The sequence below is a fragment of the Equus asinus genome, chromosome 2 (assembly GCF_041296235.1).
Source record: "Equus asinus isolate D_3611 breed Donkey chromosome 2, EquAss-T2T_v2, whole genome shotgun sequence".
In the NCBI taxonomy this organism is placed as follows: Eukaryota; Metazoa; Chordata; class Mammalia; order Perissodactyla; family Equidae; genus Equus; species Equus asinus.
The window spans coordinates 134368555-134390026 of NC_091791.1; the positions used below are offsets into that span (position 1 = coordinate 134368555).

Sequence of the window (21472 nt, forward strand, 5' to 3'; positions counted from 1 at the left end):
TAAAGAAGTTTGCTGCAAATCAAAAGACCATCCCTAGAAAATTAGATGTCATTTTAACGGCCAGTGGTCAATGATAGGAGGCAGCTCTGTGAAGGAAAGAAAACAGATTGGCATCGGCCCCTCAGACTAGGCAGTGCTGTGTAGGGGGCAGAAGGTTCTGTATGCCAACAAGGCCACTCTAGGGGGCAGGCCACCTGTGGAGAACTTGGGCTACTGAAAATTAAAGGTAGCATAACGCAGGCTCTCTAACTCAAGAAGAGAAACGACGTAAACACAAATATAAAAAGTCACACTTTAGTTAGTGGCCAGATTCTAAGGTGAAAATGCAAACGACCATTTGGGTTGCATTTATAGGTCGTGTTATATGGAAAAAGACCATTTAAAAAAAATAGAATCATATTGCACTTACCCTAAGAGAAGATACTGGAAGAGAACTTGACTGCAGGAGTAGAAGGTTTGGGGTCCCATCTCACTCTCCTTCTCATATGTGATCAGATGAGCAGACTCACTGTAAATACAGCCTCTCTCTTCCTCTTTGCCTCTCTCTTTTCTATTCAACACACAGGTGCATTTGTCACTGTCTGTGCAGACACTAGACAAGTTCCCTCAATAATTCCAGACTATGTGAGAAGCAGAGGTCCCCACAGAGCATGAAGGAAACACATGGAGAAAGACATTAAATCCATGCAGGCAAGAGCTCAAGGCTTCAGGGAGGATGTCTGAACCTGGCACTGAAGAATGGATAGCATTTAGAGAGGAAGAGAGGTGGGGAGGGGAGGGGAGGAAGGACACCATGAGCAAAGGCAGGGAAGCAGGGATGTGCAGAGCTCATAATTTAGGAAAAAGGACTGGTCCCGGTGGCTGGGTCTAAGACTGTGTGACGGGAAAAGGTGGTGAGAGTAAGGCTAGAAAGGAATCTGGTCTCCACTCTATAGCCAGGATGTGTGACCACACCCAAGGAGAAGCCCACTGCATGGGCCTCAGGCATACAGACTCTGAGCACTAACGGTCCTTAGAGGTCTTCTGGAGACAGCTTCCTCTGCCCATTTTCCCTAAGAATCTCCTCTGTGGTATCCCCCTGTGTGGGAGGGAACCCACAGATACACCAGAGAGACCGTAGCAAGTAATTAAGCCTCAGTTTCCTCCGGCTCAAAATGGGGACATTAGCTTGCCTAATACACAGGATTGCCACGAAGGCCAAATGGTTAGGACCACAGGCTTTGGAGCTACGTGGACTAGCTGTGAGGATCTTAACTTCAACTGAGTCTCAGATTCTCTTCAGTAAAACGGTTGTAATAATGTCTACCTTGTATGGTTGATATGAGGATTAACTGAACATAAAATGCTTAGCCAAAGTGTGGCATATAGTAAATACGCAGTAAGCCCTAGTTATCAAAATGGCTGAGAAAATGACACAGAATCACGTAAATAAATGAGATTTTATTGTCTTAAAACACATGATTTGTTCCCAAAAGACTTCTTTTGGGAGATTGGCTAAATCGAGCAAATAATGCAACAAAAATCACCAGGACGCTCGAACCGTCAAACTTCCTTTATCAGCTCCGTCACACTGGCCACGCCTCCAGTCAGGCAGGCCCCGCCCCTAGCCGCTGGCAGACCCCGCCCCTCGGGTGGGGTTCCTGCCCGGCCCCGCCCCTCCGGCCTAGCGCGCTCGCCCCGACCCCTGCGCGCCTGCGCAGGGCAGGCCGCCGGCGGAGGCGATGAGGGTGCTGGTGCGTCGCTGCTGCGGGCGGCTGCCGGCCGGTGGCGGCGCGGGACGGAGGCCGAGCCCCCAGTGGCGAGCGCTGGCCGGGCTCCGAGGGTGCCCCGGCGGGGAGGACGGCCGGGGCGCCCGCGTCCGGGAGAGACCGCCCTGGCGTGTGCTCTTCTTCGGCACGGACCAGTTCGCCCGCGAGGCGCTGCGGGCGCTGCACGCCGCCAGGTACCGGGGCCGGGGCTTGGGGGGGCCCGGCTGCTGGGGGCGCCGATCTCGAGCCTCTGCGGGAGACCCCGAGGGTTTGGACTCCTTGTCGGGGAAAGCGGCGGCGCCGGAGAGTGTGGGCCCAGATTTCGGCGTCTCCGGGCGCCCGGAAGGGGCGCCGCACCCGGCTGTCCGCCCTAGGGCGGCCCGGCGGGTCCCGTCTGGTCTACACCCCCCGCTCCGGGCCCTGTCTGTCCGTTCTTCAGGCGCTACCGGGCGCCCCGCGGAGCCAATCCTGTCCTCGCCGCTTTGCATACATCATCTCCGTCCAGTCTCACCGCCTCCATGCACGTTTTGCCTGTAATGAAACCGGAGTTCAGAGAGGTTAAGCGATTGCCCAAGGTCATCAGCTGAGCTGATTGGGACTAAAATGGGGTCTGACTTCAAAGTCCCGTTTCCATTTCCTCGTACTGCTTCCTATTCATCTAACTTGTACCCTCCAATCCTTTGGGCTTCTTACGAGGTACTTGCATCCCTCTGCACCAAGGTCTCCTTTGCTCCCCATCTCCTCCCCAGTTTTCTGGGACTGAAATGAGGACGGAGTCCAAAAACGAACTGTTTCCAAATGAGTAGATTTATAGATCAGAACTCTTGGGTATACATTTAGTATTTCTAAAATTTAACAAACCTGGGAAAAAATTATTTGAGGTCCAACCTGTCCTGAAAGTCCATGGTATGTGATGGTTATACCCGTGTATATCGCTCTGCGTACTTTCCCCCAACCTCCATTGTTTATCTCCCCACTCCGTTTTTTCCTGACGCACCCCCACGCTCGTTTCTGTCGTCTCACTCCGTCAAGTCTTCCCTACAAATACTTCACAGCAGCCCCTCCTATTGACTCCCTCTTCAATCTCCTTGTATCATATTCCTCCCTCCACACACTCCCCTCTGTACACGCACCCTGGAACACTGCCTTCACTCTTGTTCGCTTTGCACATCCTCCATAATGCGCTCTCCACGTGCTGCCTTCCCCAGGTTGCCTCCCGCATCTCTCACTCTTGTATCCTGACCCTTCTGCTGATGCTTCCCTTGCCAGCTCCAGGACTCCTGCACTTTCTCTTTAGAGCCCTCCTATCTACTCCTTTCCTCCTAACTCCTTAACATGTGATGCAATACCTGCTAAATAAAGAAATGAACAGCCCCTGGGCACTGGAATACTACGCAGCAGGTAAAAAAAATGAGGTAGTGCTACATGAACTGCCATGGAATGATGCCCATGGTATATATTTTTGTTTGTTTTTTAAAAAACATTATTGTTTGAATAACACATGGTTATGGTACAAAATTCAAAAGATTCAAAGGATATACAGTGAAAAGTTAGTTCCTTCCTCCTGTCTCCTAGTTCCCGGTTCTTCTCTTCAGAGACAGCCACTGTTTTCAGGTTCTTCTTCTAGAAATGTTTGATGCATATACAAGCAAATGTATATTTAACCCATTGTTTTAAAAGACTCACATAATAGCTTATATACCATCATGCACCACATAACAACATTTCGCTCAACGACGGACTGCATATACAACGGTGCTCCCATGAGATGAGTACCATATAGCCTAGCTGTGTAGTAGGCTGTTCCATCTAGGTGTGTGTAAGTGCACTCTGTGATGTTTGCACAACAAGGAAATCGCCTAAGGACACGTTTCTCAGAACGGATCCCGTCACTTAGCGACACATATAGTGTTGTTAAGTGGGAAAAAAAAAAATCCAGAGCAGTATATATTATATCCTAATTGTGTAAAATGTCTGTACTATATATGTTTCTGTCTGCAAGGGGAAACTTCTAGAACCGTGCTATCCAAAGAGTAGCCACTAGCCACATGTGGCTCTTCAAATTTAAAATTAAAATTAAATAAAAAATAAAAACTCAGTCTTTCACTTGCATTAGTTTTATTCATTTATCAGAATGCTTCCTGAATTTAATCATAAAAACATTGTAGAGGTCTGTGAAGTAGTTTAGCTTTGAGTCATTGTCATACTACTCTCATATTTTCTTTCGTTCTTTCCAACTTAGGGAAAACAAAGAGGAGGAGCTAATTGACAAATTGGAAGTGGTCACAGTGCCCTCCCCGTCACCCAGAGGACTGCCAGTGAAGCAGTATGCTATCCAGTCTCAGCTGCCAGTGTACGAGTGGCCAGACGTGGGGTCTGGAGAATATGATGTTGGAGTGGTGGCTTCCTTTGGCCGACTTTTGAGTGAGGCTCTTATTCTTAAATTTCCCTAGTAAGTTTTATTTATAAGGAGATAATGGAATAGAGACCTTGGTCTTTATATACAGACCTGGCATCTAAAGTGTAATAACTTGAACTCTAATTCTGCTTTCTTTAATATTTTCTCTTAAAACATTATATTAGTGGCGTGAATTGTTAATCTTTATCGCTATCTGTGGGCTTTCACCCCCCTCATTTAAATTCCGTATACTGTATCTGCTGACAACTCCCACATTTGTCCCTCCAGTTCAGATCTCGCCCTGAACTCCAGGCCCTGGATACCCCCTGCCTCCTCCACAGCTCTACTTGGATGTCTGATAGGCACCTTAGATGTGAGATGTCCAAAACTACATTCTTGAACTTTTGCCCAAAACCTGCTCCTCCCCAAATCTTTATCTAGTAAGTGGCAATTCCAGCCTTCTGGTTGAATGGACCCAAATCCTTAGTCATTCTTGATTCCTTATCCCACACCACGCATCCAGTCCATCAGGAAATCCTCTTGGCTCTGCCTTCGAAATCTGTCTAGAAATGGACTGTCTCTCATCGCTTCCACTGTTGCTATTTCCATTGCTTCTGTCCTTGGCCCTCTCAGCCTTTTAACAGTCTAGGAGCCAAAGTGACCCTTTTGAAGCACAAGTCGGATCATGTCACTCTGCTCAGAATTCTCTGCTGGTTTTCCATCTCACTCAGAATACAAGTCAAAGTCCTTATATTGGCCTATAAGGACCTACCTACTTGGTTTGGTCCCCTGCTAGCTCTCTGGCCTCACCTCCTACTACTATTCCTCAGGTTCACTCCACTCCAGCCACACTGGCCTTCCTGCTGTGCCTTGAATGTGCCAAGCATTCACCTTGCTCGAGATCTTTGTGCTTACTGTTCCCTCTGCCTGGAAAGCTTTCTCCCATATATCTCTGTGGCTTATTCCTTTACCTCCTCATGTCTTGCCCAGGTGTCTTCTTATTGGTAAAACTTTCTTTGACCACTTTAAAATTGTAATCTCCCATCCAATACTCCTATCCCCTTCTCTGCTTTGTTTTTCTCCATAGCTGTTAGCACCATCTGACAAACTTTTTACATGTTTTGGTTTTTATTGCTTATCTCCACTCTTTGCACATAAGCTGCCTGAGGGCAGAATTTTTTTCTGTTTGGTTCACTGTTGCTTGTATCCCCAGCACTCGGAACAGTGCCAGCACGTGGATTGTGCTCAGTCAGTATTTGTTGGATGAATGAGCCTGGGCTCAACAGTGGAACTTAGAATATAAGACTCTTTCATATATGCACACTCTTAAGTGCATACTCATGCTGATGGAGACATCATTAAACTAATGACAGATTAGTAAATTATTTAAATTGCTCATTAATGGGTGATAAGTGTATTGGGATAAACAGCAAAGGTGAATAGATCTTTTGATGGAGATTCAAGAAGCTTGTTTTAGGCATTCTGTATGCAAACTAAGTGAAGTGAGGATAATTATGTAACTAAACTATAAATACAATTTACATCATCCATGAGATGAACGATAGAGTTTGAATGGTTCTTCTCACATAGTTTCGTTTTTATTTAAAAACTTCCAGACATCATGAGCTTGTGTGGAACATCTTTGGAACAATGAATAGTTGTTCTTGCTCTGTTTTTAATTGAGTTTCATTGGTCTCTTATGGTAAGAGAGTGAACTTAGCTCTGGCTCCCTTTTCAGGTGGTACAAGCTAGAATTAACTGTTAGTGTTTCAAAATTTCTGGAAAGTTTAATGATGAAAAGTAGCATATTACTTTAGGTAGCAGTGACTAAGTGGTAAAGCCCACTTACATGCTAATTTCTGCCTTTTCTAACTCAGTGGCATATTGAATGTCCATCCCAGTTGCCTCCCGAGGTGGCGTGGTCCAGCCCCTATAATCCATACCGTGCTTCACGGAGACACAGTTACTGGAGTAACGATTATGCAGATCAGACCTAAAAGGTAAGAGCATAATTCTTTTCTTGAGACTTCTTGTGATTTTGATTGTTGGTATCAGTCTGTTTGGGGGGGAAATGGATGAATGGATGGTGCTCACCAATTTCTCCAGCTCCAGAGTCCTTCCTTGGCTTTTGTACCCTTTCTGTTTTTTCCTGGGTTCTAACATAAGCCATATGTGTTTTGGTATTTATGCAGTCTCTCTTTAAAGCCCTTGTGAAATTTTTAACTTGTTAATTGAAATAAATCCTATTAACAACTGGATTTCTATAAAAGACATTGTGTAAATGAGAGATGGATTTTTGTATATTAGTTATGAATTTTAGTTCTGCTGGCATGGGTTTCTATGGTCAAACTATGGTCAAATAAGTTTTGGAATCTAAAATAAGAATATATTGTATATCAATGTGTAATATAATTGTCTTAAACATTTAATGTTTTTTATTTTACTTACAACCTAAGAAACAATTATTTAAAGTTGCTTCAGGAGTGTATTAAGCCTCTGCCTATTATTCACCTAATGTACCCCTAGAAACGAATAATTCAGGGGGCCGGCCCCGTGGCCGAGTGGTTAAGTTCGCACGCTCTGCTTCGGCGGCCCAGGGTTTCACCGGTTCAGATCCTGGGCACGGACCTAGCACGGCTCATCAAGCCATGCTGAGGCAGCATCCCACACAGCACAACCAGAAGGACCCACAACTAGAATATACAACTATGTACTGGGGGAGGCTTTGGGGAGAAGAAAAAAAAAAGATTGGTAACAGATGTTAGCTAAGGGCCAATCTTACAGGAAAAAGAAAAGAATAATTTTCAAGTTCACAAGAACAACTCAATATCTGGGATTTGCTTTAATTTACTTTAGAAAAAAAGAGAGTGGGGTAAATGAAACAAGAGTAGCAAAACTTTGATTATTTTAAAATCTGGGTGATGCATATATGGAGATTCATTAGAGTAGTCACTCTGTTTTTGTGAATATTTGTGATTTTTCATAATCAATATTTTCTTAAAGTTCATAAGTTAAAAATAGAATTAACAGAACCACAAAGTTAAATATTCAAACTAAAGCATATTTCTAAAAAAAGCTGGCGGCCACTATAGAGCTTGATGTAAAATGTACGATTTGTGGGAATACAAATACACTTGCACCTATATAATCATCAATGATTATAATCCAGGCAAAACTCTTATCCTTTTAGAAAGGAAATATAGAAAGAAATAATTAGGGATTTCCTAATGGGACTTCCTTGGAAAATAAGTTCTTTGCTCTATGCTTTCATTATACAAATAGAATATTTCTTTCATACTATTTATTACTGATGGTAGCATTATCTATTATTGCAGTTAAATCCCTGATACCCAACTTTATACTTTTTCCTTGAGGAAAAAATAAGTGTAAAATCTAAGCACAGGCCAGATTTTACTCTCCCTCCTTTCATGCTGACATTTCTCCCTTGCTAATGGCTAACAGTCAAATTCGTGGCCAAGAGTAAACTATCCTTGTGGTATATAAACACTCATGTAGACAAACATTGTTAGTAAGAAATCATCCCTAATCCTGTTATTATTTGCTTTTCCTTTTTTGGTAGGTTTGATGTAGGCCCAATTCTCAAACAGGAAACGGTTCCTGTGCCACCTAAGAGTACCGCGAAGGAATTGGAAGCCGTGCTGTCAAGACTGGGTGCCAACATGGTACAGTCCTCTGAGAGCCCACTGTTTTTTATTCATTTAGTAGGTTTCCTAAGTGGTTCTGATGAAAAGAGCAATTTTATGATATGTAATTTTAAGCTTCCTTTTTCCTTTTTAAGTGATTTCTATCCTTGGCTTCCTAAAAATTAGCTTGGTATTTGTGATCTCATGTAACTCTTTGAGAATTTACACAGAGTGGTTACCTAAAGGCTTTCAGATGAATCACGTGGTCCTACGTGGTCTCCTGCATTTCACAGTGAGGCCTTCTTTCTTCCCTGTTTCACTCTCCTTAGTCTCATAGACGGACCTTTCGTCCCTGTCAGAAGGCACCTATAGCATTTTGTAAGTGACTCTTAGCTTTTGTCCCCACTTCTGTGCCTGTGTTCCAGTCATTTGCATCCATACGCACTGGGATTCTGTTGACCCCCCAGCTACAAATGAACTCTGTGGCGTTTTGTAGCTCATTGAATCTGCAATACAGTGGGGTCTGAGTAAATGCTTAATGAGCAGATTAATGATTTTCATTTGAACTAGTTAATTTTCTGTAGAGGAAAACTTTCCCCCCAACCACCCTCAGGAATGCTATTATAATAGTGGCTGTTGTTCACTGAGCACTGGTTTGTGTGCCAGGACTGTTCTAGATAGCTCTGTAGGCTTATTTTTTTACCTTGTCAACAAACCTTTGAGGTAGCTGTTGCTGTGAACTGTTTTACAAATGATGACATTGAAGGCCACAGACAAGTAACATAACTTTCCCCCAATGACACAGCCAGTAGGTGGTGGAACTGGGATTTGAACCCGGAACTGTGTGACTCCAGAGCACACTCTTCTTCTGTGAGGCTCCTCTGCCTTCTCCCCTGCGGGGTGCGAGTGTGGATAGCTGCGCGTAAGGCTGTTCTGACACTGAAGGCTCGCACAGTCAGGCAAAGCTCAGCGTCCTCTGGAGGCAGATCAGTGACCTGAATTCTGCAGAGACCAACATCGCCACTAAAGCTCTACCCAGCAGACACGCATCCTCCCAGCTTAAGCCAGTTTACTGCCTTATCTGCCACCCAGCTCTTTTAAAGCTGTAGCTCATTTCATGGTACTGAATTGCAATGTATTTCTGCTTTTGTTCTTTTTATCTTGAATATATAACGTTCTCCTTTTTTAGCTTATTTCAGTTTTGAAAAATTTGCCTGAAAGTTTGAGCAACAGAAGGCAGCAGCCAACTGTGGGGGTGACACATGGTGAGTAAGGGCTGCAGATTCTTACCTCTTCCCTAAGGTTTGTTTGTCCTGATAGCATCTGAACACTGTGCCTGCTTCACTTGCAATTTCCCTTGATTTTGACTAACGACTGAGTGCCCACTTGTGTGCCCTTTTCCAAAGAATGGTTGGGAAGCTCTCTTTGTCCCTCCTAACATGTAGCCTTTTGAAAGATTGGAAATTTTTTCCTATTCTTCATATTGGAAAGTACCAAACATAGAGATAAAAGACAGTGAATACCTGTTTCACCCAGAGTCAACAATTATTAATATTTGGTCCTATTTTCTTTCTCTCTCTATATATGTGGTTTATTTAGTGTATATTTTTAAATTTCTCCTTAACCATTTAGAAGTATGCATCATGACCTTTCATCCCTAAATACTTCAACATACATCTTTTAAGAAAAATGTCCAGTTCCCTAATAGCATTTAATATCTAGTCCACATTTAAATTTTCTTAATTGTCTAAAAACATATTTTATAGCTGTATATTTTTTCAAACTAGGATATAATTGTAATTAATTGTTATGTCTCTTTAGTCTCTTTAAACTAGAGTAATTCCTCCACTGTTTTTTTCCCTCCATATCATTGACTCTTTGAAGAGCTCAGGCCAGTTGTCTGTTTCCTTCTAGTTTTTCTAGCCCTTATATTTCCTGTGAGTTGGAAGTTCTAAAAGGTTGATTGGATTCAGGCTTAAAGTTTTTGGAAAGAATATTTCGTAGATGATAATTGTCTTTTAGTGATATTTGTGCCAGTTTGTTTTTAATTTTAAGGATTGCTTTTTACTTTTATCTATGATTTTATTTCTTGAATATGTAAACCATTTACATGATTCAGAAGCTAAAACTGGTTAAAAGGATATACTCAAAGAAGTCTCTCCCCTGTCTCCTCCAGGCTTAGGATGTCACATCAGTAAGCCATGATGCCAGATTGCATCGAGGCTAGTAAGCTAAGTTTGCTCACCTAGCTGAGGTGGTGATCACCAGATCTTTCCAGTGTAAAGATGTGTTTCTCCCTTTGCAATTGGCAGGTAATCTGTGGGGTACTTTAGCACCATGCAAATATCCTGTTCCCTAACAACCTTTCACATCACAATTTTAGCATGGATTGATGCTCCTTCCCTGAATGAATTATTTCATTAGAGATTGCAAAATGGTGATTTTCTAATTCCTTTTACTTTACTAGTTGTCATTGCTCTGTAAAGAAGAACTTTTCCTCATCAATTGATGAATTTTAGTTCATCCTAAAATGACAGAATAATTGTTTAAGCCTTTCTCTAATTACCAATTTTTAGAGTAAGGAGTTGGTGCCACAATTGCCTTCAATTATGGGTAAACGAGTTTTTTTAATTATCATTTGACTCGTGGATTCTCCTTTATTGTGTTTTACAGTTAGTTACATTCATAATGCTTATGCTGCTCAAGTAGTCCCAGATTTAGCCAGTGGGAGCCCCTTAAAGTTGGCTCCTGCATCTTTTTGACACTTCTCCACGCCAATTAGTTTTTGAGTGCTTTCTTGCTTTCTATTATAAGATGTCCCAGGCTCACCTTGTAAATTCTCTGTCCTCTGTTGGAATCAGCCATCTCTCCCTTGTTCATTTTAGTGGGGGGTGGTATTTAGAAACTATCTCGTACAACAATGTGTTCCAAGATAAGGTGACAATGGACAAGGCTAGGCATTATATTTTTTAAGTAATACTTGAGTTCATATTGTTACTGATTCAAAGTTTAAATTACAGAGTTTTTCTTAGAGTATTTTCTCTTACACTGAATATCTTTTTTTGTATTAATACTAACCTATTTGTTTAATTGCTAAGCATAAAATAGTTTGAAAATTATGCCACCAATATTACTACAAAAAGTAAAACTACCGAGTAAGATTTAAGATTTCTCTGCAGGTTTTTTTGTCCTTAGAATATATCCTGCTAAGATTATGCAGTCAGAGTACTGTGTTCAAAACTTTCTGGAGACAATTCTTTTTTCCATGTGGTTTTGTTATCTAGTTTGATATATACTTAGGTTTATTTTTTTGCATTTGTGTTTAATTTTCAGAGTTGCTTTTTTCCTCTCTGATTAAATTTAATTTTTTGAATATGTAAAATATTTACATGATTCAAAAGTTAAAATTTGAGAAGGTGAACTCAGAGAAGTCTCTCGTCCATCCCTATCTCCTCCAAGCCTGTTTCCCTCCTTCTCTGGGTCAGTATTTTCCTTAGTTTCTGATTTCACCTTCTAGTTGGTTCTTTTTATCAAAATTAGCAAAAACACATTTTTAAGCAGATTTTTCTTTTCTTCCACAAAAGGTGGTATAAAATGTACACTCTTTTGTACCTTTCTTTCTTCACTCAGTGGTGTATCCTGGAGATCAGTTCCTATCAATAAGAGATTTCCCCCGTTCTATTTTTATGGTGGTCTAGTTCTCATTTGTGTGCATATATCATAATTTATTCAGCAGAGCCCCTATTTATGGGCATTTGTTTCCAGTCTTTTGCTATTTCAAATAATGCCATTAAAAATAACTTTATGCATGTTACTTCCTAATCAAATAGATAAGAAACTGCATCTTGGAGTAGTTTTAATTTATATTACTTCTGTGAGGGGGGTTAGGATCTTTTCATATGTTTAAGGACTATTTGCATTTCTTTTTTCTGGGAACGGTTTATTATATCCTTTGACAATTTTCCTATCAGATTTCTTGATCTTTTTCTTCTCAGTTTTTAGGAGTACTTTATATAATAGATATAAAGTACTCCTAAATATAATCTAATTATATTAATATTATTATAAGATTACATAAATGTATATTTACAGATTTATATCTATATAAGCAGATACAGAGCACTGTAATACAAATTTAAAAAAGTACTTTCAGTTTGTCATTTGCTTTTTGACTTGTGACATTTTTTTTTGTCTTGAAAAAGTTTTTTATGTAGTCATATTTATCATTCTTTTCTTTAATTACTTTTGTATTTTGAGTCATTGTTCAGTCATTTTTCTACTCCCAGGTTATAAAGAAATTCACCCATGTCTTCTTCTAGTACTTGTATGATTTATTTATTTACCTTTATATTATGGAAAGTTTCAAACATATTCAAAAGTTGAGGAAATAATATAATGAATTCTCTTGTATCTGTTCTTCAGCATCAATACTTATTAATTCATGGACATGGAACCTGATATTCATTCTTGCTATTGGCTTTATCTTGTAGCCCCTAAGATTTCTGCTGGTACCAGCTGTATAAAATGGGAGGAACAAACGTCAGAGCAAATATTCAGACTTTATCGTGCCATAGGAAATATAGTAAGTTCGAAGTCAGATTGCAGTTTTACCTAAGAGAGTGTGTGTGTGTGTGCGCGTGCACATGTGTAATTCACCTTTGAAATATTTTTATTCAGGAATGAATCTCATAAACTAAACCTAAGAATCCTGAAATTCATTTTTTTTAAAAATGGCTATTTTTTTAATGTGGTAAAATATACATAACATAAAATTTACCATTTTAACCATTTTAAGTGTATCGTTCAGTGGCATTAAATAAATTCACGTTGTTTTATAACCATCACCGCTATCCCCAGAACTTTTTCATTTTCACAAATTGAAACTCTGCCCATTAAACACTACCTCCCATTCCCCCTCCCCATAGTCCCTGATGAATTCTATTCTACTTTCTGTGTCTATGAGTTTGCCTGTTCTAGGTACCTCATGTAAGTGGAATCGTACAGTATTTGTCCTTTTGTGTCTGGCTTATCTCACTTAGCATAGTGTCTTCAAGGTTCATCCATGTAGTGCTATGTATCAGAATGTCATTCCTTTTTAAGTCTGAATAATATTCCATTGTATGTATATACCTCATCTTGTTTATCCATTCATCTGTCGATGGGTGTTTGGATTGTTTCTACCTTTTGGCTGTTGTGAATAATGCTGCTATGAACATTGGTGTACAAGTTTCTGTTTGAGTCACTACATTCAGTTCTTGCGTATCTGATATTCACTTAAAAAATATTCTTCAAACTTTAAGTTTTTGGAATTCACAAATCGCTTTCAAATACATATTTTGCAGTTTCCCATAACCAAGTTCTATTATCCCATTTCATAGATTAAGGGAATGAAAATGAAGTGACTAACAGGGGTACCTAGTCACTAACTAATGAACTTAAATCGTCTAAGTCCTAATCCCATGCTTTTTCCAGTCTGTCTTTCTGCCTATGGCCCATGTTTTATAATTGAATTCTTAAATCCTTGATTACCACATATGGTACACAAAGTGGAGTTGTAATGTAACAACTCATTAAAATATCTGAGTTAAATTCTCAATTCTTTTGACAAATTTATTGGCTTTTTTCCTTCATGTTGGTGGCCTCTTGTATTGTTTAAACTCTGGGTCTAGCTTGTGTGGGTTTTTAATGGCCCTTCCCTGTTATTAATGTTGGGTAAAATGGAGAACTGCTGTTGAATATTTGTAGCATGCCAAGTTCTTCAGTGAGGATCACAATTGCATGTTGTGGGTATTATCCCATTTTAAGTTGAGGAAATTGAGCCTTAAAGTAGATACTCAGTGAATGGTTATTGAATGTTGTTCAAGGTTACATTGCTAATTAGTGAGAGTCAAGCTTTGAATCAGAACTGTGTGACTTCAAACCTTGTACTTTTCCTGCTACAGCAGAATGGCATACGGAAAGCAACTTGGGACTTTACAGCCAGACAGAGCTGGGTTCCAGCTTGTCTCTGCTACTTCCTAACTTTGTAGACTTGGGAAGGGTACTTAACTTCCGAGCTTTAGTTTGTTCATTGGGAAATTAGGGCTGATATAATGTATATAAAACATCTAGTACAGTATCTGGCACAGAGTAAGTACTCATTAAATGATACCTATTATTATTCTTTTATCCATTAAACTAAATAGTTATTAAAGGCCTATTATGTGTCAGACACTGTTCTAGGTGCTAGAGATACAGATGGTGTAGGAAGAAAGACAATAAATAATCAAATAAATAAGAAATAGTGTGATAAGTTCCTTGATGAAAATTAAAATAGGATAATTTGGGGCGCCAGCCCCATGGCCGAGTGGTTAAGTTTGAGTGCTCTGCTTTGGTGGCCCAGGGTTTCGTCAGTTCGGATCCTGGGTGCAGACATGGCACCACTCATCAGGCCATGCTGAGGCGGCATCCTACATGCCACAACTAGAAGGACCCACAACTAAAATATACAACTATGTACTGGGGGGATTTTGGGAGAAAAAGCAGGGAAAAAAAAAAGAAGATTGGCAACCGTTGTTAGCTCAGGTGCCAATCTTAAACAAAAAAATAGGATAAGGTGATAGACTAACTGAAGGTTATTTTAGACTGGATAGATGGGGAATACCTCTCTGAACTGACATTTAAGCTGACATCTGAAAGACGATAGCAACCAGCCATGCCAAGATCAGGAAAAGGGCATTCCAGGCAGAGGGAGCAGGTAGTATGAAATCCAAGGTAGGCTAATCCAGATAAAAACATCACAAGAAAAGAAAACTATAAGTCAATATCCCTTATGAATATAGAGGCAAAAATCTTCAAACAACATATAAAAAAGGACTATACACCATGACCAAGTGGTATTTATCCCACGAATGCAAGGTTGGTTCAGCATACAAAAAAATCAATCAATATAATACACCATATTAATAGAATAAAGGACAAAAGCCACATAATTGTCTCAATAGATGCAGAAAAAGCATTTGAGAAAATCCAGTACCCTTTCAAGATAAAGATTCTGAACAAATTAAGAATAGGAGGGAACTTCCTCAACCTGATAAAGAACATCTACCAAAAAATCCACAATTAACATCATATTTAATGGTGCATGACTGAAAACTTTCCCCCTAAGATCAAGAGCAAGAGAAAGATGTACTGGAGGTTATAGCTAGGGCAATTAGGCAAGAAAAAAGAAACAAAAGGTAACCAGATTGGAAAGGAAGAAGTAAAACTATCTGTGTTTGAAAATGATGTAATCTTATGTAAAGAGAATGATAAAGATTCCTAAAAGATAAGAGCTAATAAACAGTAAAGAAGACCTAAATAAATGGAAAGACCTCCGTGGTCATGGATTGGAAGACTTAATATTGTTAAGATGGGACTATTCCCCAAATTGATCTACAGATTCAACACAATTTTTATGAAAATCCCAGTTGACTTGTTTGCAGAAATTGACAAGCTGATCCTAAAATTTGTATGGAATTGCAAGAGGCCCAGAATAGCCAAAAAATCTTGACAAAGGAGAACAAAGTTGGAGGACTCACATTTCCTGATTTCAAAACTTACTACAAAGCTACAGTAATGAGGACAGCGTGGCAGTGGCATAAAGATAGATGTATAGCTCAATGGGATAGAATTGAGAGTCCAGAAATAAACCCATACATTTATGGTCAGTTGATTTTTGACAAGGGTGCCAGTACAATTTGATGAGGAAACAACAGTCTTTTCAACACATGGTGCTTGTACAACTGGGTATCCACAATCAAAAGAATCGGTTTGGACCCCTACCTCACACCACATACAAAAATAAACTCAAAATATGTCAGAGACCTAAGTGTAAGAGCCAAAACTATAAAACTGTTAGAAGAAAACAGGGATAAATCTTCATGACCTCGAAGTAGGCAGTGGTTCTGGATGTGATGCCTCAAGCATAAGCAACCAAACTAAAAACTGAACTTCAAAATTAAAAACCGTTGGGCTTCAAAGTACACTATCAAGAAAGTGAAAAGGCAACCCCCAGAATAGAAGAAAATATTTGCAAATCATATATCTGATAAGGGTCTAGTATCCAGAATATATTAAAAAACTTAACAGCTGTACAGTAAAAAAGACCATCCAATTAGAAAATGCTCACAGGATCTGAATAGACATTTCTCTCAAGAAGATATACAGATGGACAATAAGCACATGAAAAGGTGGTCAACTTCAGTAGTCTAGAGAAATGCAGATCAAAAGTGCCCTGAGACACTACTTCACATCCATTAGGATGGCTATAATTTAAAAAACAGACGACAACAAGTATTGACAAGGATGTGAAGAAATTTGGAACTCTCATACATTGTTGGTGGGAACATAAAATGGTGCAGCCATTTTGGAAAACAGTTGACAGTTTCTCAACGTTAAACACAGAGTTACTTTCATACATAATGATCCTTCTGCAGTTCACCTTTCCTCTCCACTGAGAAAAGCTTGTGCAGTAACAGAATGAGTACTTATCTTGGAGCCAGAAGGTGAGAGTTGATTCCTGGAGCTACCATTTACTAACCAAGAGCAATACCCTTATCTTCTCTGAGCTTCTGCTTTCTTACTTCTAAAATAGGGTTAATGAGCATGCCCACAACTGTCAAGATCAAAGGAGATAAACTGAATTTAAATCCCTGCCAACATATGATTTGGACAAGTAATGATGGTAGACACTGAAATGACTATATTCTCGCCATCATTTTCCCTTCTGCAATGCTCTGATGATAAGGTGAAGATGAGCTTTACCTCCTCAAGAACAAGAACTGCATATTCTGATTATATACCTAGCATATTTATCACTCTCAGTAAATATAAATCTTTTTTTAGTCAGTAAACATGTTTCAAAAATATTTTGAGTTCTGTGAAAGAAAAAAGTTACACATATGAAAATCATTTCATAATTTTTATTCGGAGCAGGTAAAGAAAAATAAATCAGCAAGTTATTGAAGAGGATACTGTACCAACAGAAGATGTTGTACCAATCTCCTCTTCAATATTGACAGATGTAAGGTTATGAACACTTGTGAACTTTTCAAATTTAATTTTTTTGATTTAATGTTCAAATATTTGCAACCACTTAACTCTTCTAGAAATTAAATGTCTTCTTTAAGGAATCTCATAAAAAAGCACTGAGCTGAGAATGAGAAAACACAGATTCTGATCCTTGGCTCTGCCACTAACTACCTGGGTCTCACCTGGGAAAACACCTGCATTTCTCTGGGCCTCACTTTCCTCATCTATGAAATAGAAGATTGAATGAAAGTCTGAAAATAAATGTATTTAACTCAGAAATGTGACAGGACTTATTTCCTGGTATGTGTTAATTTTTATTAACAGTTAAAATCAAGTTGCAGAGTGTCAGGTATACTGGAAATGTGTTATGTGATAAAGGTGGCATTTCATACCAGGGGAAGGGGAGATGGATTAGCCAGTAAATAACATTGGGACAGCAGGTTAGCCATGAGAGGCCTACCTTTTAAAATGAAAATAAAATCTCGGGGGATCAAGAATTTAAATGTGAAAAAACAAAACCACAAAGGACTGGGAAAAAACACAGTTGAATCCTTTTTTATAATATTTAATAAAGTGAGGCGTGGGCCTTTTTTTAAAATTTTTTTTTCTGCTTTTTCTCCCCAAGTCCCCCTAGTACATAGTTGTATATTTTAGTTGTGGGTCCTTCTAGTTGTGGCATGTGGGATGCCACCTCAGCATGGCCTGACGAGTGGTGCCATGTCCACGCCCAGGATTCGAACCAGTGAAACCCTGGGCTGCCGAAGCAGAGCACGAGAACTTAACCACTCGGCCAAGGGGCCGGCCCATTGGAGTAGGCCTTTTTAAGCATGACATGAACCACTGAGGCCATGAGAGAAAAGAGTGATAAATATCACTCCATAAAAATAAAAAACTTAGACATGGAAAAAAAATTACTGCACCCAAGTTCAAAAGTCAACATACTGGAAGAATATTCGTAACACATCCAAGAATTAAAGGGCTTATTTCCTAAAAATATAAAACACTTTTGCAAATTAATAAGAAAGAGATGAACAACTCAGTTTGTTTTTCTTTTAAACGGGTAGAGGGTATAAATAGGCAGTTTTCAGAGAAATAAATAAAATGTGCAAGAAAATATATGCAATGCTCCTTGGCCCCACTAATAATAAACAGCAATAGGGTGTCTTTTTCTTTTTTCTCTTAGCAAGGCAATTTAACAATAAAATGTTGATGCTCTTTAAACTAGGTAGTCTACTTAAAAAAAACCATTATTCTCCAGAAATGTAAAAGTCCTCAAAGGTATATCTACCAGGCTATTTATTAGCACATTTAAAAATTTTATAATAGCAAGAAATTGAAAATGACTGAAATGTCCATCATAAAGGTATTGGTTACATAAACTATGGTACAGTCATAAAATGGAATGCTGTGCAGCAGATAAAAAGAGTGAAATAGATAAGCACGTACTGATGAAAAGGAGCCCATGGTTTATGGTTAAGTAAAAAGAGTTCCTTGCAGAACAGTATGTTCTAGATTTTTGAAATAATCTTTGTAGAAAAAATACAAGGAAATACACATCAAACTGTTAACAGTGGTTACCTCTGGGAATAGGAGTACAGAATACTTTGACTTTCTAAATTTTTTTAAACATAATTGCTGTAATGCTTGCATTTTTTTATAATGAACATATATTTTTAATTAGAAATATTAATAAAGATATAAACATTGATTTTAAAAGTGTTTAAGATCTTACAAATCTTGGAGGCTGATGTAGAGGATCATGTTTATGTGCTGTTCCATAAGATTCAGAGACTGAGTTCCAAATTCGTCTTTAATTGGGAGAGAAATCAGACCAGATTAACACAAAATAGTAGTTGAAAAGAGTTTGGGGGCTGAATGTATTTCTTTATCACACCTTCTTTAATTTTGTTTGCAGATTCCGTTGCAGACACTCTGGATGGATAATACCATTAAACTCCTGGATTTGGTAGAAGTTAATAGTTCAGTCCTCACTGGTACTAACTTTTGAATAGCTGACATGGAAAATGTTTTCACTATAGTGTATTTGAAAATGTGTCTTTTACCATAGGTCACACACTAAAAATAAGGATTCTTTTAGTTTGTTTCAGTTCAATAATGATAATGCTTTACGTTCATTTATTGTCTTACTCTTTGCAGTGTCCATTCACATGTATTTTCTCATTTAATCATAAGAACCTGGGAAGTAGGCAGAGCAGTGGTACTATCTCATTTTAAGATCTGTGATTTCTTACATTAAGATTTTCAGGGAGTGCAAAATGACTTGGTTAGTTTCACTCTGGTGAATATCATAATGAAAATCTCTGGGAAGCTCAGCGAGAATCTTAGGCCCAGGTGTAGCATTCGTGACACAGATCCATTCTGAGGCCTAACAGTGCCCTCCCAACATGGTGGACTGAAGGACTCTGAGCCACAGAGGGAACTGGCATAGTTCAGAGGGTGTCCGAGTTCCTCAGGATCTAGGAATTGGGACTGATTTGGTCATGGATTGGAAGGGCCACCTTAGATCCTAAGCCTCCTGTATCTCTCTCTAGGAGGGAGACAGTTCTTTCCCCAAAATGGTCAAAACTTCAAGATTCAACATTTTAGGTTGATCTCTGGGAGACTGGGTGAAGGACTCATAGCTTCTTACGTGTACAGAAAGCTTCCCTTTGGGTTCGAGGTACACACAGAGCACCATGGCTCCATCATTAAGTTTTGGATTACAAAGTCGGGGCATCAGCAGATGTGTCTTCTCCAGCATTAGTACTGCTTCCCATGATGTTTTGATTTTTAAGAAGTGCCATGAAATTGCATGATTATTTATTCTCTCTCTCATATCTTTTTTATTTTTCCCCCATTCTTTAGATCCAAAATTAACAGGACAGGCTGTTATTCCAGGATCGGTGATATACCACAAACACTCACAGAAACTGCTGGTTTGTTGTAAGGTACATTCTCCTTTAGTTTCAAATTATCATACTTGTTGTACTGAGTTTATAGTTTATATTATTTATCATTTTTAGTTGGGACTTCACTCAACTGCCTGTCCACCAGATTGAGCCAACGGACAGTTTAATTTTCTTAAAAAATAGTAGAATCTCTAGTATAATGTTTTGAAAGTGATGTTTTGACAAGGCATTATTATTACTCAAACAATGAAAGAATATTCAATAACTTTAGTGCTGTCTTAAAAGAAACCTGAATATTCTCAGTAATCCAATTTAACAACCTCTTATTAATAGTGTTGTTTAATTAACGTCATCTTGTTAATATGACGATCATAAAAGATACTGAAGTCCTATCGAAGTGTCTAGCTGAATTACTGCAGTGCATGTATCCTACTTACTGTTGAACAGTGGTTAGGAGATTTCTTAACTATTTAAAATGACTTTAAACCATTATTGTTTCATAACACCATGGCATTGTCCTGAGAAGTATTCCACAATCCTTCCATTTCCTGGGTATTTTCCTTCATGCAGTGTTTATGTGCAATATTCCATGCTCAGGAAAGTATATTTAAAATGTGTGATAGATTGATCTGAGCTACACAGACTGTAGGTACAGAACTCCTACATCAACCTCCCTTCATCTCTCCAACTTATTCTGGAACAGCATTGGGTGTGTATGTCTTGCTGTCCTTGTCTGTGGCTGTATATATCTGTATTGCAAATCTGGAGTTTGCTGTCAGAGAAGAAGCTGGGGTTGTCTGAACATGCGAGTTTGAGTCCCCCAGGTGTGTCACCTCAGACAAATCACTCACCCTCTCTGGGCATGAGTTTTCTCTTCTAAAATCAGTTTTCTCTGGGGGTGATATTGGATGTGCCTGCTTTTTAGAACGGCTGTATTTTGATGACCAGTAACAATAAGATACTTGGACATACTCTGAAAACCATAAAGCACTCTGGAAATATAACATACCTTCTTATTCTGCTCCCTTTGTGTTTAAATAGGCTTATATAGGTCTGCACATTTGTTATCACTCCTTGGTAATAAACTTTTAGAGTCAAAGAATTATATATGTCACTTAGTACTGTGCTATCTGCAGCTAGGCTATAGTAAAGATTTGTTGGTTTATTTGTTTTCATAATAAAAGTTTTGTAAACTAAAATTTACCACCAGTTTTGCCACCACTGCCTGTTCACTATTTGTCTTTTGCCCTTTAGGATGGCTGGATTGGTGTTCGATCAGTGATGCTCAAGAAAACACTAACAGCTACTGATTTCTACAACGGATATTTGCACCCCTGGTACCAGAAAAATTCCCAAGCTCAACCAGGCCAATGCAGATTTCAGACTCTCAGACTTCCAACAAAGAAGCAGAAAAAAAAATTGTTGCTATGCAACAGTGCATTAAGTAGTTAGGAAGAAGATGGACAAGAACCTACTACATATTTGTAATTTATTAAAAGCCTTATTTATAAGGAATTACCTTTACTTGCAAAGAAGATGACACTGTTGGCGGAAGAGAAGATTATTGTCAAAGATGAATTACCTCACTTTCCACTTTTTGTTTAACAGTAGTTAAAAACAGCTTTTTCTATTTGAATGACAAAAGAAGCTTTAAATAAAATTTTTATCTATAATATCAAACTCAAGGAGATTGCATCTTTCCCTAAAAGCAAGTGCAGCTAA

At 39.0% G+C, this 21472-nt stretch overlaps 1 protein-coding gene and 1 long non-coding RNA gene across 2 annotated transcripts in view; one reads left to right on the top strand and one right to left on the bottom strand.

Moving 5' to 3' along the window:
• The first annotated feature begins 1581 nt into the window (after window positions 1-1581).
• On the top strand, window positions 1582-21430 carry MTFMT (mitochondrial methionyl-tRNA formyltransferase). The gene is given in 10 exon segments (XM_014829903.3): window positions 1582-1942; window positions 3991-4200; window positions 6024-6146; window positions 7727-7829; window positions 8980-9055; window positions 12281-12372; window positions 18757-18835; window positions 19707-19789; window positions 21005-21167; window positions 21170-21430. Coding segments are annotated over 10 exon segments (1179 nt in total). The 5' UTR covers window positions 1582-1721; the 3' UTR covers window positions 21199-21430.
• Window positions 1949-21472, bottom strand: part of LOC123282896 (uncharacterized) — a 28181-nt gene continuing 8657 nt past the window's right edge. The window contains exon 3 of the long non-coding RNA XR_011498887.1: window positions 1949-2279. This is a non-coding gene — a long non-coding RNA (uncharacterized lncRNA). The remainder of the gene's footprint in view (window positions 2280-21472) is intronic.